The sequence below is a fragment of the Coffea eugenioides genome, chromosome 11 (genome assembly GCF_003713205.1).
Source record: "Coffea eugenioides isolate CCC68of chromosome 11, Ceug_1.0, whole genome shotgun sequence".
In the NCBI taxonomy this organism is placed as follows: Eukaryota; Viridiplantae; Streptophyta; class Magnoliopsida; order Gentianales; family Rubiaceae; genus Coffea; species Coffea eugenioides.
In genome coordinates, this window is record NC_040045.1 from 42,542,264 (window position 1) to 42,558,605 (window position 16,342).

General features: G+C 36.6%; 4 protein-coding genes across 5 annotated transcripts; 3 read left to right on the plus strand and 1 right to left on the minus strand.

The window, feature by feature from the left end:
- Positions 1 to 887: 887 nt before the first annotated feature.
- On the plus strand, positions 888 to 4,676 carry LOC113753173 (cytochrome b5). The gene is made up of 3 exons (XM_027297271.1): positions 888 to 1,238; positions 3,953 to 4,019; positions 4,163 to 4,676. Exons 1-3 carry the CDS (start codon positions 1,152 to 1,154, stop codon positions 4,411 to 4,413), a joined length of 405 nt encoding a protein of 134 aa, XP_027153072.1. The 5' UTR covers positions 888 to 1,151; the 3' UTR covers positions 4,414 to 4,676.
- Positions 4,677 to 5,468: 792 nt separating this feature from the next.
- LOC113753076 (peptidyl-prolyl cis-trans isomerase E) lies at positions 5,469 to 7,589 on the plus strand. Its single transcript, XM_027297160.1, has 2 exons — positions 5,469 to 5,835; positions 7,124 to 7,589. The coding sequence occupies exons 1-2, from the start codon at positions 5,535 to 5,537 to the stop codon at positions 7,336 to 7,338; spliced, it is 516 nt and encodes a 171-aa protein (XP_027152961.1). The 5' UTR covers positions 5,469 to 5,534; the 3' UTR covers positions 7,339 to 7,589.
- A 1,173-nt stretch (positions 7,590 to 8,762) lies between these two features.
- On the minus strand, positions 8,763 to 11,224 carry LOC113753954 (folate synthesis bifunctional protein, mitochondrial). Of its 2 annotated transcripts, XM_027298232.1 has the most exons (3): positions 11,110 to 11,224; positions 10,839 to 10,971; positions 8,763 to 10,567 (listed from the first exon to the last, which is right to left on the minus strand). In XM_027298232.1, the coding sequence occupies exons 2-3, from the start codon at positions 10,900 to 10,902 to the stop codon at positions 9,108 to 9,110; spliced, it is 1,524 nt and encodes a 507-aa protein (XP_027154033.1). In that variant the 5' UTR covers positions 10,903 to 10,971; positions 11,110 to 11,224; the 3' UTR covers positions 8,763 to 9,107. The 2 variants fall into 2 exon arrangements, with proteins under 2 accessions (XP_027154033.1, XP_027154034.1); XM_027298233.1 differs by having other exon boundaries at positions 8,763 to 10,564; positions 10,839 to 11,224.
- A 1,175-nt stretch (positions 11,225 to 12,399) lies between these two features.
- LOC113751159 (fructokinase-like 2, chloroplastic) lies at positions 12,400 to 16,199 on the plus strand. The gene is made up of 5 exons (XM_027295055.1): positions 12,400 to 12,521; positions 12,865 to 13,205; positions 13,320 to 13,957; positions 14,649 to 15,120; positions 15,616 to 16,199. The coding sequence occupies exons 1-5, from the start codon at positions 12,481 to 12,483 to the stop codon at positions 15,840 to 15,842; spliced, it is 1,719 nt and encodes a 572-aa protein (XP_027150856.1). The 5' UTR covers positions 12,400 to 12,480; the 3' UTR covers positions 15,843 to 16,199.
- Positions 16,200 to 16,342: the final 143 nt, after the last annotated feature.

The following is a 16,342-nucleotide window of genomic DNA, read 5'->3' on the forward strand; positions in this document are numbered from 1 at the left end:
TTATTCTTTTTCTCCACCTCTGGCTGGTGACGAAACCCCACGAAACTGCAACCAGTGGAATTTCAAAACCAAATCTCCAAAGCCCAACTCAAAGTTGCTAATTCATTTATTTTTTGGAACCCCAATACAAGCCCATTCATCAAGACTCGTTTCCCCAACAAAATCCACTGCTAGCATCGGAGTTCAATTGTCTACGTGGGACTATGCAGCAAGAGGGATGGATAAGGATGTAAAGAAGTCGAAGAAAAAGTTTGCAATTTAAAATGATGATTTAAGGAAGCTATTTCCCAAACTCTGATGCGACGATGATGAGGTAACTATCAACAAGGGAATGCTTAGAAAATAGCTAATCCATTTGCTAATTTGAATACTTTTCTTGGGTTTATCACGAAAATTTTATATGTTAGTAAGTCTTAATTGTAGGCTAAAATTACAAGACATATGATGATGTACAAAAACAATGTTGATGAAGGTTTTAAAGGAAAAAGAAAGACATATTTCTTTGGAAGTTTGGCAAGAGCTAGCCGAAGAAGAAGAATCAGAGATGCATCTACTCATTGAAAAAGATGAACTGTTTTCAGCTTTACCCCCTAGCATTTTCTGATTTTTTGTTTTGATCTTTAACTTGTAGTTCCTATATTGTCCTTAATTTGGTGGTGATTTTTGTGTCAAAAAGTGGTACCGCTGCAAAAGGATGAAATTGGCTACTAATTTTAAGTTGAAGGACTAAAAACATCTAAATAAAAAATGAAAGATGAAATTGATTTAAGTAAAAAAGTTTGAGGATTAAATTGGCCATTTTCCCCATTTTGGACGACTTTTATGCATAGTTAGAAAGCGCTGCCGCCAGGCAGCGTTTAACTGAATGACAACGTGCTTTGCAATCGTTATCTATTTGAAGCGAGACTCCGGCTGAACCGGCTCGCCAGAGCATCACATTCACGACCCCTTTCCCACGAAAAAGATACTCTGGTGCTAGCTTTCTTGTCCCAAAATTCAACCAGCAGCTACAGCAGCCGAAACCGTCCCTCTCAAGACTTGAGGGAACTCAAGGGAGAGGGGAGATATTGACGAAAAGCTACAAATTACTGTTACTGTAGTTAAAAAGATTTGATTTTTGTGGAAAAGAAAATTAGTAAAAGCAAGGAAAGATGGCAAAATTATCAAAGCTATACACAATGCAAGAAGCTGCTCAGCATAATACCAGCGAGGATTGTTGGGTTGTCATTGATGGAAAGGTCAAACCCTTTTCCCTATTCTTGTATTTCCTTTTTTAACAATTATTATTAGGAATTTAATGGGTTAATTCAGGATTTCTTTTCTTGTCTGTAGTATTGTTTTTAATGTGGTTTTCAATGTAGTATTTCTTTTCTGTAGTATTGTTTTTAATGTAGTATTTCTTGTCTGTATTATTGTTTTTAATGTAGTATTGTTTTTAGTATTGTTTCTTTTCTTGTCCGTAATTTAATGGGGTTTAACGTGATTTTGTATTTTGCAGCGTTGTGGTTTATATATTTCGGTTAAGGAAATATGGAATATTACTTTGTGCGATTTGCTTATTGATGTTGTCTGTGGATGTGTTTTTAGTTTCAAAATTTTCAGATACAATATCTGGTTTGAAGTTTTACTAATTTAGGTTTTAGCTGTGTAATATGCTTTGATGTTTGGGACTTGATGCTAATTGGTTGAGCTTAATGCCAAATTCATACCTTGGATGGGCTAATTCATTCTTTTGGATTCAAGTTATGGGTTAAATCGACTGAGCCTAAGTTATTTAGCGTTAACTACATAGGATTTGGTCGGCTTTTCATTTGGGAACAATGTTTTTTTTTTGAATTACAACGGCAAACGTGATTGGTGAAGCTGTATGTGTTCGTGCGCATCTAAGTTATACATGGATTTTAAGCGACCGTCAGGCAAATTTTTGGATATTAGCTTTAGTATGACAACAAAAGGCAATTGAAAATTTTTTAATACCACAGAACTCTGTCTCTTCCATTGAAGAAGTATGTGTACGCAAAGATTAGTGAAGCTGGGTATATGGTAGCTGTTTCATCACACTTAATTCCCATCCCATCATATAGTTTTGACAGGTAGGTATTGGCTTAATATGTTGAAGTTGTACCGATACTGCACATGAATTAAGAATGAGTCTTTGATATTACTCTAAATCCTTCTGGATCATGAAGTTGCTGCAGTTGTACAAGGCTCTGTTGGCCTCGAGAAGAATGAGTTTGGGTTTGACAGATAAATGAGGTGATGTCTCAAAGTGTCTGTGTTTTCATACGTTGGCTGTTAGTTGACTAGATGGTCTGACCAATGTCTAAAGGATGTGTCCTGGCAGATGCAATGCTGTAAAGGCAGGAGCTTTCTGCATGTGAATGTTTTATCAAAGTCAATTTGCACTGTTTGCTCTATTCAGTGTGTCCTTGATTGCCATCCATAAGCCTTCAGAACATCACCTGCTTGATTCTTAAGTAACAAATAAGTAGTGAAACTTTTTTGGATGATTTAGTTGAGAGCGAGTTGTTTGCTTGGTGGCTTGGCATTTACTTCCAAGGCACATTTCTTAGTTCTTAGCCCTATCTAGCATTTCTTTAGTTTGCTCTACCACCCTCTTTAACTCTGTAATAGAAGATAATTAGCCTCAGTTTCATATGGATTTTTTTGGGCTCTTAACAAAATTATGCCTATACTTCAGCTTGAAGGATTATATAAAATCTTTTGCTGGCAAATTGAGCCTCTGTATAGTGCAATCTGTTCTAATTGGTGACCAAATTAAGAATGGATTTGAAGCTTTTATATTAACTTCAATAGGGGTTGAAAATTTTATGTGCTCTGATCATTGGTACATAATTCCCTGGGCTTTAAATAGGTAAAAGGTTCGGCTTGCCGGTCTTCTGAGAATAGATAATCTTTTTTTATTGAAATAAAAAGATAAAAAGCCAATTTCTTAGCATCTATAATTTTTTATTACAAATGGCGTAGTCTGATGCAGTTTGTTCTGACTGTTTGCTAATTGAAGTCAGGATCACCTAAAAAAGACAGAAGGCAAAGCTAATTGTGATGCAAGTGACTGGAGGAAGTCATGTGTTAAACTATAGTTAGTCTTACCAGTTTGTTAGTCCCAACTTTACCGTTATAAATGAAGTAGCTCGTTTTTCTCTCATCTTTGCTGCAATTCAGGCAGTCTTGAGCTGGACCGTTGGGATAATTGTCTTTGTGCTTATAGTTGTGCTTTTCCTTCACAAGCCCTAGGTGGGGAAAAAATGAGAAGGAAATATACAGTAGAATAAAGAGATTCTTATGGCACCTTGCATCGAACTACCCCTTCCTCTGGTGGATTAGAGTAATCATACTCTGCTGGATAACAGATAAGCTGACTAAATCTGAATGGAATGGTTTTTCTTCTGGGACTGCAATTTCGTGTCCCCATCAAGCATTAAGCTCAATAAGCATTTCAATATGAGCAGTGAAGTTTGATATGGTTTGAAAGTCTCCATTTGGATTATTTTTGTTGTATATTTTGCTGGGTGACTTAGAAGGTTACTTATTTTGGTTTGGGAGGAGTAAGTTAATAACTGGGATGTCATCCGCCAGACTACTTTCTAGTCCTTAAAAGTAGTTGATGCATCAATCCCAATACTCTTGTTGCATTTACCCTTCAACGTTGGGCTGATACTATTGTTGCATTGCCCTTCAAAAGTTGGAGTGCAGTAACTCTCTCTCTCTCTCTCTCTCTCTCTTAAACAAAGAATGTGCAGATCCATGAACACTAGACCACTAATCATCCTAGCAAGCTGTATTGTTAACCAACCACTTTTTAACTCCCAAGTTTTCAACCTTCTTTTCAAGGAACCAAGCTCTCCACAATTTGTTTTCTTTTCTTGTCTCCTTGTATCACTCTTTGCATGTATTCTTCATTTTGACATTTTTTGTTCTGCATTACCAGGTATATGATGTGTCATCCTATTTGAATGAGCATCCTGGTGGAGATGATGTTTTAATCGCCGCAACTGGTATGAAACCTAAGGCCTGCAGTTTCTCACATCTTTCAGCAGTGCTTTCAAATTGGATCTTTTTACATGTGATAAATTGCCATGTATGCTGTATGGAAATTATATCTTTAACTTGACATGATGAGCGTTTGTTATTTGTGAAGGGAAAGATGCCACTGACGAGTTTGAGGATGCTGGGCATAGCAAAAGTGCCAGGGAACTCATGGAGAAATTCTGCATTGGGGAGCTAGACGAATCTTCCCTGGCAATCCCTGAACTTGAAATTGTTCGAGCAGAGCAAGCTTCTGACATCTCAAAGAAGATTGTGGAGTTTACTAAGCGATACTGGGTTGTTCCAGTAGCTGTTGCAGGCATATCTGCGGTTGTTGGCTTTCTATACTTGAGAAAGAAGTGATCCAATTTGCATCTCATCCCCTGCAAGCTTATAACAGCTCGAACCTTTTAAACCATAGTAAAGACTAGTTTCTGGCAGGAAGAGGGGAGGGTGAGGGGAAGGAAGAGGTTGAAAGATCAAACATTTGATTGAGCATTTTTTGTGATTCATTTGTTGCACCTCCAAGCAGAACTGACTACTGCAGTGATACCTTCTTATAGGTTGGCGGAGGATCTTTAAAGCCAAATGAGCTTGCAATTTCGATTCTGTTTGTCTTTCTTGTGTCTTTTACTTCGTTTTTATTTCTTCTGGTATTGAAGAGTCACTCAACAATCTGAACTTCCATGGCAGCAAGAGCCATATGATGCCAAGTGAGGCGTAGAAGCTCAATTATAAGCAAGTATCTTTAATGTTTAATTGACGTTTCATCTATTGACAAATAAAATCCTATGATGGAAAAAGGTGAGTCATAACAAATTAAAGTATGCTCGGTGATATCTTCATCTTGTTGCTGAAGTACTAAAGTCAAAATCCCAACAATCAAATATTTTACAACTTTTGAATGAATATTATATTATTTGAGTTGGAAATCATGCTTGATATATTTGAGTTGTTGTGGCTGACCATATATACCACATTATTAATGAAAAGAAGGAATTAAAATGAAAAATTTTAGGCAAAATAGATTTTAAGCTATCATTAAGAAGTCAGTTCTCAAAATCGACTCGGGAATCAAATAAATCGAAACAAAATTTAGTTTTAGTTAATATTTCAGAACTTAATATACAAAAAATTAAAACTTATATACTACAATAAATAAAACAAACATATATACCATATCATATACTATACTACTTACTTTAGATTTACTTGTTTTAATTTACAAAAAAAATTGTTTGGCTTAAGTAATAATCAAGTCAAAGTTTTGTCTGAATTTTGACTTGAATAGTAATCTAGCCAAATCACCCTCATAACTTTTTTTTCAGAAAAAAAAACTCCGTAAAACTATTTGTTACTTACAGAAATATTAGTAATAAAATTTACTAGTAAGGTAGTAAAATACTAGTATAAATAACCGCGGAGACTAGAAATGGAATTTGCAGCCGGAGAGACGTTTCGTCGGAGGTCTCACTGACCCAACCATGAACCAGGCAGTGCAGAAGAACACCCTTTACGTCGGAGGATTGGCGGAGGAAGTTAACGAATCCATCCTCCACTCCGCTTTCATTCCCTTCGGCGACATTAAAGACGTTAAGACGCCGTTAGATCAAGCCACCCAAAAGCACCGCTCTTTCGGCTTCGTTACTTTCCTCGAGAGAGAAGATGCCGCCGCCGCAATGGATAATATGGACGGAGCTGAACTTTACGGCCGTGTTCTCACCGTCAATTACGCCCTCCCCGAACGTATTAAGGGTGGTGAACAGGGTTGGGCCGCCCAGCCCAGTAAGCTCTTTTCCCTATTTCTTTTCCCTGATTTTGGTTTTATCTTCTTTTGTGTATATTTTTAAAGTATTTTTGTTTTATGATGGGATTTTGTGGTTGTTTTAATTTCTAAAGTATTGTGGGACTGTATGGTTTTATTGGAAAAATTAAACCTGAGAGAAAATGAAACTGAGATTTTGACCTGTAAAATCTTTCTTAACAGTTTGGTATTTGGATCATTGGATGATGTGTTAGAATAGAGTGCCTTGTGGAATAAGCCCTCAATGCTGGCTGATTCAGCATGTAAGAGCCGAAATTGCATGTTTTCATACAACCACATCAAGATTTTTAAGAGGGATGAGAAGAACAGATATGCTGTGTTGATTCTAAAATTCATTTTTGCTATTCAGAAAGCAAGCTGCTAAGTGGTCATAATCATATCCAAAATTTCTTCAACTATTATTAGGGTTACAAAACTGTTGTCCATTCGCTGTATCCTTTTTCTCCTTGACACCCTGCATAAAAGTTACAAACTGTTCGGTGTATCTTTTTTCCCTATGTCTTCCTGCATAAAATTATAAACGGTTAGATGCATTATAAGTTAATGTAAAAGACCCATGTTTAACACCTAATTGACTCAGGATGAACTAGCCATTCCCCAGAATGACAGGAAATTATTATGCTGCAAAAAGGAACTTGTAGCATATTCTTGTTTTGTCAGTCCAGTTTGCCGTTGTAAGATCAGATGGCTTCTGGATCAGGGAAGGCCAACTTTACTCGTATTGTCAAGACAACTTAGCTAAAGTTCGATTACTAGTGTGAAATAGGGTGACTAACCAGGCAGCAACAGTTACTCTAATTCTTATTGGTAGTATATCTTTTACTCAGTAAATTAGAGTGAGCCAAGAACGTACATCCATTCAAAGTGGAAGAAAGGGTACTTTCAATTTATATTTGGTTGTAGGAAATGAAATGAACAGCAGGGTAATGACATAAAATGATCAACTAAGATCTCATGTCTATGTAGCTAATCATTTACCCATCCCTTTGATGAGATAGTGAAAAGCTTGACTCAAGATGATGGTTCTTGAACTGTGATAATTTTGGTAAGGGACACCTTCCATTCTAAAGAAAACTCATTTTGTTGTGTTAAGAGTGAGTTCTAAATGCAATTTCATTCTGTACTTTGTATTTTTTGCGAGTTCATGGCTTGATTTTGAACTAATCGGATTTTAGCTAGGATAGATTATCGAGGAGATTACTATTGGTGCCCAGGACCTAACATCTATTCTGCTTTTCTTATTTTCAGTTTGGGCGGATGCTGACACATGGTTCGAAAGACAGCAGCAGGAAGAGGAAATGCAGAGGCTTCAAGCAGAGCATCGAGCTGCAATGCAGGCTGCAGAAGAATTACACAGGAAAAAGATGGCTGATGAGCGAGAAGGTGAGAAGGAAGAAGAGACAGATATTGTGAATGATCCCATGCGGAAAGCTGAAGAGGAGGCTTTGATGCAGAATAGTTAGTTTCCATGAAGAACACGGATACCGTAGCTTAAGCAGTTATATGTAGAGGGGAGAATGTTTAGGCTTTGGGTCGGTGAGAACTATTGCATCCTAACAACTTGATGCTTTGTAGTTGCTAAACTTTGTTTTGGAAACTGGAGAATGAATACTTATTTCAGCACGCCTGTTTGTGGGGATGGCAATGAGTAGGGTAAAGCCTGATATATGTGATACATATCCTATTGTTAATCCAGATTGCTGAGTTATCCGTTGCGGTTTGGTATTAATGAGGGCTTATCGATAGGTAACTCAATAGGATTTTAGTAAAGGATCTTAAAAACTTGATACCATATATATATATAATTTATATAGTCCAATAACACATCTCAATTTTATAGTACAATAACATATAACTGTAAGCCAACTCGTTACACAATCCACAACCTGATTGTTCTCTTTAGTTTGTATTTTGTTCTTCATACTTTTCTTGTAAAGTGTTCTTTGTCAAGTTTTATCTAAAACTCATTATTGTTTGAAAATGTTCTTGAAAACAATTGTCAATATCTTCTTTTGGATATTTGCTGAAATTGTTAACAGTCAGGCATGATTTAACTAAGAGTATCAAATGGAGAGATTAAAAATGGAAGAATGTCAATTGAATCCATAACTAAAAGTCTCAAACGGGAAAGATTAAAATGGAAGGATGTCAATTTAACCCTTTATAAAATAATGAAATTTTCACATGTAGATTCTATGGCTCTATCCAAATTTAGGATTCAATATAGTGTGTTGATTAATTATCATGTATAAATTAAGTTTAGTTTGACAAAAGATAAGTTTTTTGAATAATTCAGATTAGCAAATAGAGAGTACTCCACGAGTAATCTCAACTCCCGCACAAGAGGGTTTGACAATAGTAATTAAAATTCATACTATTATTCGATAGTGTTTGGCAAAAGATTTAGATATACGGGTTAGAATTTTGATAAGAGGGATTTTTGAAGATACATATTGGGTTGTCATCCCTGTATGTCTCTCAGAAGGCCACTTTGCTTTAGTCCAGCATGATGCGTCCTTGTCTAACACAGCTTGATCCACTGCCACTTTATCCAAGTTCGTTGTAATACTAAGTGGAGCAGTTTTGGTAGCCTTTTTTCATGTTTAATTGGACCGTCCTGCAGAATACACTAATTTTGAAAGTCTATCCTGCTATTTATGTTAAACAGATTTGATGGAAGTGTCTGCATTGTTAGGAACTTTGCCATCAGTGACACCAACAGTGGATGCAAGTGAATTCCTACGTATGACAACCAGGCCATCTTCTTTACTGTTTTGCCCGTAAGAACTAATTGTCCAGAAAACTAATTAGATGAAGAATTTTGATATTCAAGAACAGAAGCAAATGCAAGAGTTTATATACATAGACGGATATGAATCACTTCGTGTTGTTTAAGGACCAAATGCGTAACTTTGTGATCAATTTAACCACAGGAGAAAAATATCGTGAGAGCGGACAAAATTTTCATCTGTACTATACATAGAAAATAGGCAGATAATGGCGACTAGAAGCAATCTAAGAAACGAAATCAGCTACAGAAGGAACTCTGTGTAATTCTTAAATCAGCACCTAACTGAATGAAGAAATTTTAAGTATGCCTGAATCTGCGAAGATCAAGTTTATACCATGGAAGCTCTTTACAACTGAACTCCGGTGAAAAGAGGAAAACTTGAGATAACTTCCTCGAGAGCAAGAAATGAAGTACCTGCAAATCCAAATATTTGAAACAAATCTACCTTCTCCTCAGCAGAATTGCATCACAGAGCTTGGCAGCGTCTAAATTATCTTTTACATTATGAACTCTCACAATATTAGCACCACCTAAGATTCCAGTAGTCACAGAGGCAACAGTAGCTGGATCTCTATCCGCTGCAGTAGAATGAGCACAGATTTCGCCCAAGAATCTCTTCCTAGATGGTCCAATCAGCATTGGAACATGTGATACAGCTAGGCTTATTTTAGCAATCTCACTTCGAATAGTTGGCAAACCTGTGAGAATGTCCAGATTATGTTCAGTCTTCTTGGAGAACCCAATTCCAGGGTCAATAATGATCCTCCAAGAAGGAATACCTGATAACTCAGCATCTCTAACTCGAGTATATAGCTCTGATGCAACCTCTTTACAGACATCACTGTATTGCAAATTTCCACTATTCTGCATTGTAGATGGATCGCCTCTCATGTGCATTGCCACATAGGGAACTTTGAGGGCAGCAACAACATTATGCATGCCGGGGTCCAACTGTCCACCAGATACATCGTTCACCATGTGAGCCCCCTTATCCACTGCTTCTGAAGCAACCTGTGAATAAAACGTATCCACAGACAAAAGCTTGCCTTCCACCTCCGGCATTTGTCTAACAGCTTCAAGCACAGGGAGCAATCTATCCAACTCTTCCTCAGGCGAAATCCTAGAAGCCATTGGACGTGTAGATTGTGCACCAAAATCAATTATATCCACCCCCTCTGCCACCATCAAACGAACCTGAGAAACTGCAGCCTCAACAGATGGGTAGTTTCCTCCATCACTAAAACTATCTGGAGTCAAATTAAGAATACCCATAACAGAAGTTCTCTTGGACCAGTCCCACAACTGATTTCCAATTGGCAAAACCCTTTTCATCCCATCTTTCCCAATAAGAGATTCACCACCAAGATTCTTCCATGACTCAAAAAGCCCACCAGGATGGTTTGCAAATGAATGCCAGTATGGAACCGTATCACTATCTATATCTGTTCCCAACAAATCCATCAAAGGGGCCATCACAAATGGTCTTTCCCAAATCCTTTCATGTGGAACAGTAAGAATATCAGAATGAACCTTGAATCTTCCATAGAACAATATATCCAAATCAATCAGCCTAGGACCATACCTAATCCCATCAGTACGGCCCATATCCTTCTCAATTTTCTTAAGCACTCCCAACAACTCATGAGGTCCAAGTTTTGTAATGCCTCTAACAGCAGAGTTGAGAAATTGAGGTTGATCGGTCACGTAAGCAGGCTCAGTTTCATATAAGCAAGCATGCCTCGTTATCTGTACTCCTGATTTTTTCATTGCCTGTAAAGCTTCATCAAAATTCTGAAGTCTATCACCCACATTGCTTCCCAAAGCAATTACCACTTCCTGCTCTTGGGAATGAACTTCCACTGATGCATCAGCAGATGAATGGAAAAAAGAAAAGCATGCTGCTATAACAAGGATATAACAATTAGTACAACACCCATAAAATCATTTCCCAAATGCATAAGCCAGAAACTTTCTCCTAATTTACCAGGCTGCATATTCCATCTCTAATACTTTTGCCAACTTTGGACAAAATAAGCAGTAAAATGCACACACAGATACTTAAATTCTAAAATCCGTCTATTTGAGATATATCCATTTATAGATAACAAAACATGGATATGGGCTATGCTTAACTTCCCATAAAATAAATAAAAATTAAATAAATTTGATTACCCCTGCAGGTAGCAGTACTTCTACAGCCAAATTTGCTGGGCGCTAAGCTCTTCAATAAATTCATCTCAACCGAGGCCTTTTCAGTTACCCATTGTGTTAAACCTGAATACTTGAGTGAAGACCCACCTCAAAACTGTTTGGATTTTCCAGAATTAACCAGATTCAAACCCGTGAAAATTATCTCAATAAGATGAAATAACAGAAGCTACAAAGTTTAAGACATAAAACAAAAAGGAACGGAACTTTATACTAACAATAAGCTATGGCCTACCAAACAACAACAAACTTGTGCGTGCCAAATCTCAGCAAAGTATCAAACAGCATAATGGAGGAGAAGGAAGGAATAGAGGGAAGAGGAGTGGGTGGTCTGCTTGCTGTGGACAGCAAATTGCTCAGACCTAAATCCTAACGCTTGTTTGCCAAAATCTTGAGGGACTTTTTGGTCATTAGCATGGCATGCTACATTATAGGAAATGCCGATATCCTTTAAAGTTTAAAATAGGGATAATTTCATAAACCTCCCCTGAGGTTTTATGAAATATCACCTAGCTCTCTTGAGGTTTTTAAAATCTCACTTAGCACCCCTCGAATTGACATGTTGATAACATTGGAAGCCTTTCTAACCAAAAGTAATATTAAAAAAATTCATGTTTGAGGAGAGAGATTATTTTAGTGCCTTTAATACCCTTAGGCTATAAAAAAAATGAACATTTTACAAACCAAGAAAAAAAGTACTAAATCAGAACCATCTTAAAAGTGAGGAGATGAAAATTGGTAAGATTTTATGTTACAACTAATAGTCACTTTTACAGTAGGAAAAGATAGTAAAAGCAAATATTATTTTTTAAATCATTTTTACAAATAGAATCCTTCGTAGCGTTGAAGGTAATTAGCATGTAAAATCATACATTTGAGCAAAAAAAACTTAGTAATAGATGAAATTCAACTTCAATATCACACAAAAAATTTATTCAAAATAGACAGACTTTTTTTATGGGTGTGAAATATGAAAATTTTATTATAGAAAAAATCAGAATTTGAAAAACTGTAGTTCAGAGTTTCAATTACTTTATTTCTCTTGTGCTCTACATGAATAGGAATAAATAAATCAATAAAGTTGTGAAACACCAAAAAAGGGAAAATATAAAAAGAACCTGCAGCTATTATTCTCCAAATGCGTTGAATATTTCATTAATTAAATCCTATATTTCATTGACATTTACAATTCAATTATACATACATATATGTATGTATGTATATATGTATGTTTGTTTGTATAGACATTGTTAAAGAAAAGTTGGAAATTTAGGAAAAGAAAAACAAGTTTAGAAAATTTAATATGAGGGTATTATTGATAATTTATCATATTTGATATTAGTATATGGTCTACTATCACTTTAAGGGTGCTAAGTGAGATTTTAAAAAGTTTAGGGGAGCTAGGTGATATTTCATGAAACCTCAAGGGAGGTTTCTGAAATTATCCCTTTAAAATATGGTTTAAGAGAACAAAACTAGACTAAAATTCCAAAAGGCCAAAATCCCTCGTCTTGTTTTCTCCTAGTTAGAGCGTGACCCTTAAACCCCAGCGGGACTGGGCTAAGTGGTTTTACACAGAGAAAGTATAGTGAAGCTCTTTCTTGTTATGGCTCATCTATCTTTCTTGCAGTTCTCTTCACTGCCCAGGTACTCTGTCTTCTGGAGTTTCTTGTCTTTAATCTTCTGTTTGGTGCCACATGGTACTATGGAAAATATGCAGTATTGAACATTGACGAGAATCTACAATCTCAATTTTCTTACATGTTTTACACTGTTTGTGAATGTATATTTGCTGTGTATTGTTTTTCCTTAATCTCTTTGGTGAACGGATATGGATGAGTGAAATGGAGCATTCTCTTCTGGATGTGAATTATTGAAATTTACTTTACAAATATAGCCTCGCAATTCTGCTGCCTGTAAGATGAAATAACCTTACAAATGGAGCGTTTAGAAAAAACCAAGATGTCGATTTTTCTGCTAAAATATGCAGGTGGCAGTCAAGCTGGACATTTTTCCCAAATAGTAATATGAAGTTTTCGGAACTTCACTATACTAGATTAGAAAGTAGATGGCATCTTACTGCTGTCTCCAAGAGAGAGGTTACACGGGCATTAGCCCAGGAGGCATCAAAGGAGGGGGATGTTGTAGAGAAAGAGACACGACCAAAATCTAAACGAGCAATTGCTAGGACTAGAAAGAAGGGGGCAACAGAAAATCCAGAAAATGGTTCTGTATCTGTCGTGGACGGAAATCCTACGGATGAGGAAAATATGACTACTTCAGATTCAAGTGACAATACCAAGAAAACCCGCAGACGAACTAGGAAGAAAGGTGCAAATTTCTACCACTTGAAAATGAATCCATCTTATTATGTTGATAATAGCAACCTTTTAGTTTCAATTTTTTTAGTGCTAATATGCAAATTTGTGACTTTTTGACTTGCAGATACATTGGCTACTAATAACCTGGAGGCAGAAGCAGCAAATAAGAAGGTGACAAGACGGAGAAGAACTAAGAAGCAGATTGATAATGCTGTGGATCAAGATAGTGCTATGGAATTTAGTGATCAGGAAGGAGATGCATTTATTGCAGATACAGATAGTGAGCAGGAAATGGGGCTTGATTTGGATGAGGGAGAGGATATCAGCTTCACTTATGGCTGGCCACCTCTAGTTTGTTGCTTTGGTGCAGCGCAACATGCATTTGTTCCTGTGGGAAGGCGTTCTAACAGGCTTATAGATCATGAAATTCATGAAATAAAGAAGGATGCAATTTGGGCGCCTGAGAAATTTGTTAGGTCCCCTGGTGGATGTGCAAGTAATGTTGCTGTAGCACTGGCATGCTTGGGAGGTAAAGTAGCTTTCATGGGGAAACTTGGAGATGATGCCTATGGTCAGTCTTTGCTATATTTTTTGAACTTAAACAAGGTGCAGACTAGATCAGTTCGGATTGATAGCAAAAGAGTTACAGCTGTATCACAGATGAAAATAGGTAAGAGGGGTGGCTTGAGGATGACTTGTGTCAAATCATGTGCAGAGGATGCCTTGTTGACGTCTGAGATTAATATTGACATCTTGAAAGAGGTAAGAGATTCTAGTTTTGATTTATTCTTGTTCAAGATTACCTACTTCGTCTTGCTTTTGGAGATGGAAAAAGATACAGGGTTTTGTTGACTTTTAAGTAAAATTCTTAGTTGTTAACAAATAATCACCTGGTTTCAAGTCTTCTTTACTTCTGCCTAAGGAGAGAACAAATGTAGCTGAACTCTGAGGATGCTGAAAGTTAAATGTAAATACATGTTATGAGTGTTTCTGGATTATTTTTAAAATATCATGAAAAAATTTCTGAACTAGGTATCAGATTCCGTGGAGTCTGGCAAAATAAAATTGAAACGCCTCTTATTCTTTTTGTCATTTTGTGGACGTCTTTGATACTTGTTTCAGGAATGTAGTTCTGAGAATAGAACTTCTCTTACTAGGCAACATCAGAAAGGACTTTGGCAAGTTATTTTGGCAGGTTGAAATGATGATTTAAGAATTATGAGCTCTATATTTTCCTTCTGTCTGAGATGAAAAGGGTGACATGAAACATGTAATGGTTTGTAAAATTGTCACTCTTCAGCTGTTCATAATTTAATTATAATTCACATACTCTGCTGGAGTTCTCATTCATATCTTGCATAGTTGTTTTTATCTTTTTGTTCGTCAACAATTTTAGTACAATTTGTTAGTTTACTAAATCTCATTTATGATACTGTTAGTTACTTGCATACAGGCGAAAATGTTTTACTTCAACACTTTCTCTCTGCTTGACCGGAAGATGCGATCAACTGCATTGCAAGCCATCAAAATCTCAAAAAAGTTGGGAGGAATTGTGTTTTATGATCTGAATTTACCATTACCACTATGGCAATCTGGTGAAGAAACCAAGACATTCATACAGAAAGCATGGGCTCTTGCAGATGTTATTGAGGTCACCAAGCAAGAACTTGAATTTCTTTGTGGCATCAAGGCTTCTGAGGAATTTGACACCAAAAATAATGACAGATCTAAGTTTACTCATTATGCACCAGAAGTTGTTGCTCCTCTTTGGCATGAAAATCTTAAGGTTTTGTTCGTGACAAATGGGACTTCAAAGATTCATTACTACACTACGGAGCACAATGGTTCAGTTCTTGGAATGGAGGACGGACCCCTTACTCCTTATACATCTGATATGTCTGCATCTGGAGATGGAATTGTTGCAGGTAAGTTGCAGCTGTCTTCCATATGCCCTTTTATAATGTCATATACCACAATGTCATTGCAGCTGTAAGAAATGGTTTGTTACATATTTGATCATGCATACAATCACAAAAACAATGGGATCTAGCATGTGGCAGCTCTAGGAATTTATTGATGCAACTTACAGCCACCAACATTTGATCCCGTTAGATGTTGATAGTCATCTAGATTAAAATTATTACACTCATAGGGAGATGACGAGCATAATTAAAGCAGAAGTAAGGCAAATAATGTAGTTCTTATGTTCACCATTCAATTTAACATGAAAATGATGTTTTTAAACAATCTTCAAATCTCTGTAAACTTTGTTTGTTATTTCTGTCTCCCTCTTGTTTGTCTACTACACATGGTGGTATTCTCTCTAAAGTCTTGGAATGCTACTTATTTTTCAATGGTACATGAAAATTCACTTAGAAACTGAAAGCTCATAGCTAATTGCTTCCTGCATGATGGCTTAGGGATTTTGAGGATGTTGACAGTCCAGCCACATCTTTTAACTGATAAAGGTTATTTAGAACACACTATCAAGTATGCTATCAGCTGTGGAGTAATAGACCAGTGGCTACAGGCACGGAAACTTGGTTACCCTGCTAAAGAAGGTATGGAAGATGATTTTATTCCTGATTCGAATGGGATAAGGTCCATAACAGAAAAAGAATTTCGAACATTGGTGCGTGCGAGCTAATGCCATTGATACTCCAGTCATTAGGATCGTTTATTTCATATGATTCTGACAAGCTAAATTTTGCCATTCTTTTAAAGTAAACATTGTCTTTTGTTTTAAATCATCCCTTTTAGTCACTGCTACAGTTGTGCACGTAAGTTTGTGCTAGCGTTTGAGTGCTGTACATCTCATAGCATCAAAACATCAAGCTTTACTTAGTCAAGATTCTCTAGTTAATGTAGTGCCCTGCCTCAAATGTAACTTCTGTTTCTTCCTTTGGACTTCCAGAGAGAATGAACGAATATTTGGTTGGCAAACAAGTTGTATCTTTCTCTGTCACATTTCATGGGCTAATAATGTACATCAGATCTTGGACTATCTGGTAGTCTTTTGTTCATATATATATATCTGAAGTCATATATATCTGAACTTATATCTGAAGTCTTTTGCTCATAGATATATCTGAAGTCAATTCAAGGATGGGGTGAATAATAGTTAGATGGTGTGGTTTTCTGTTAACA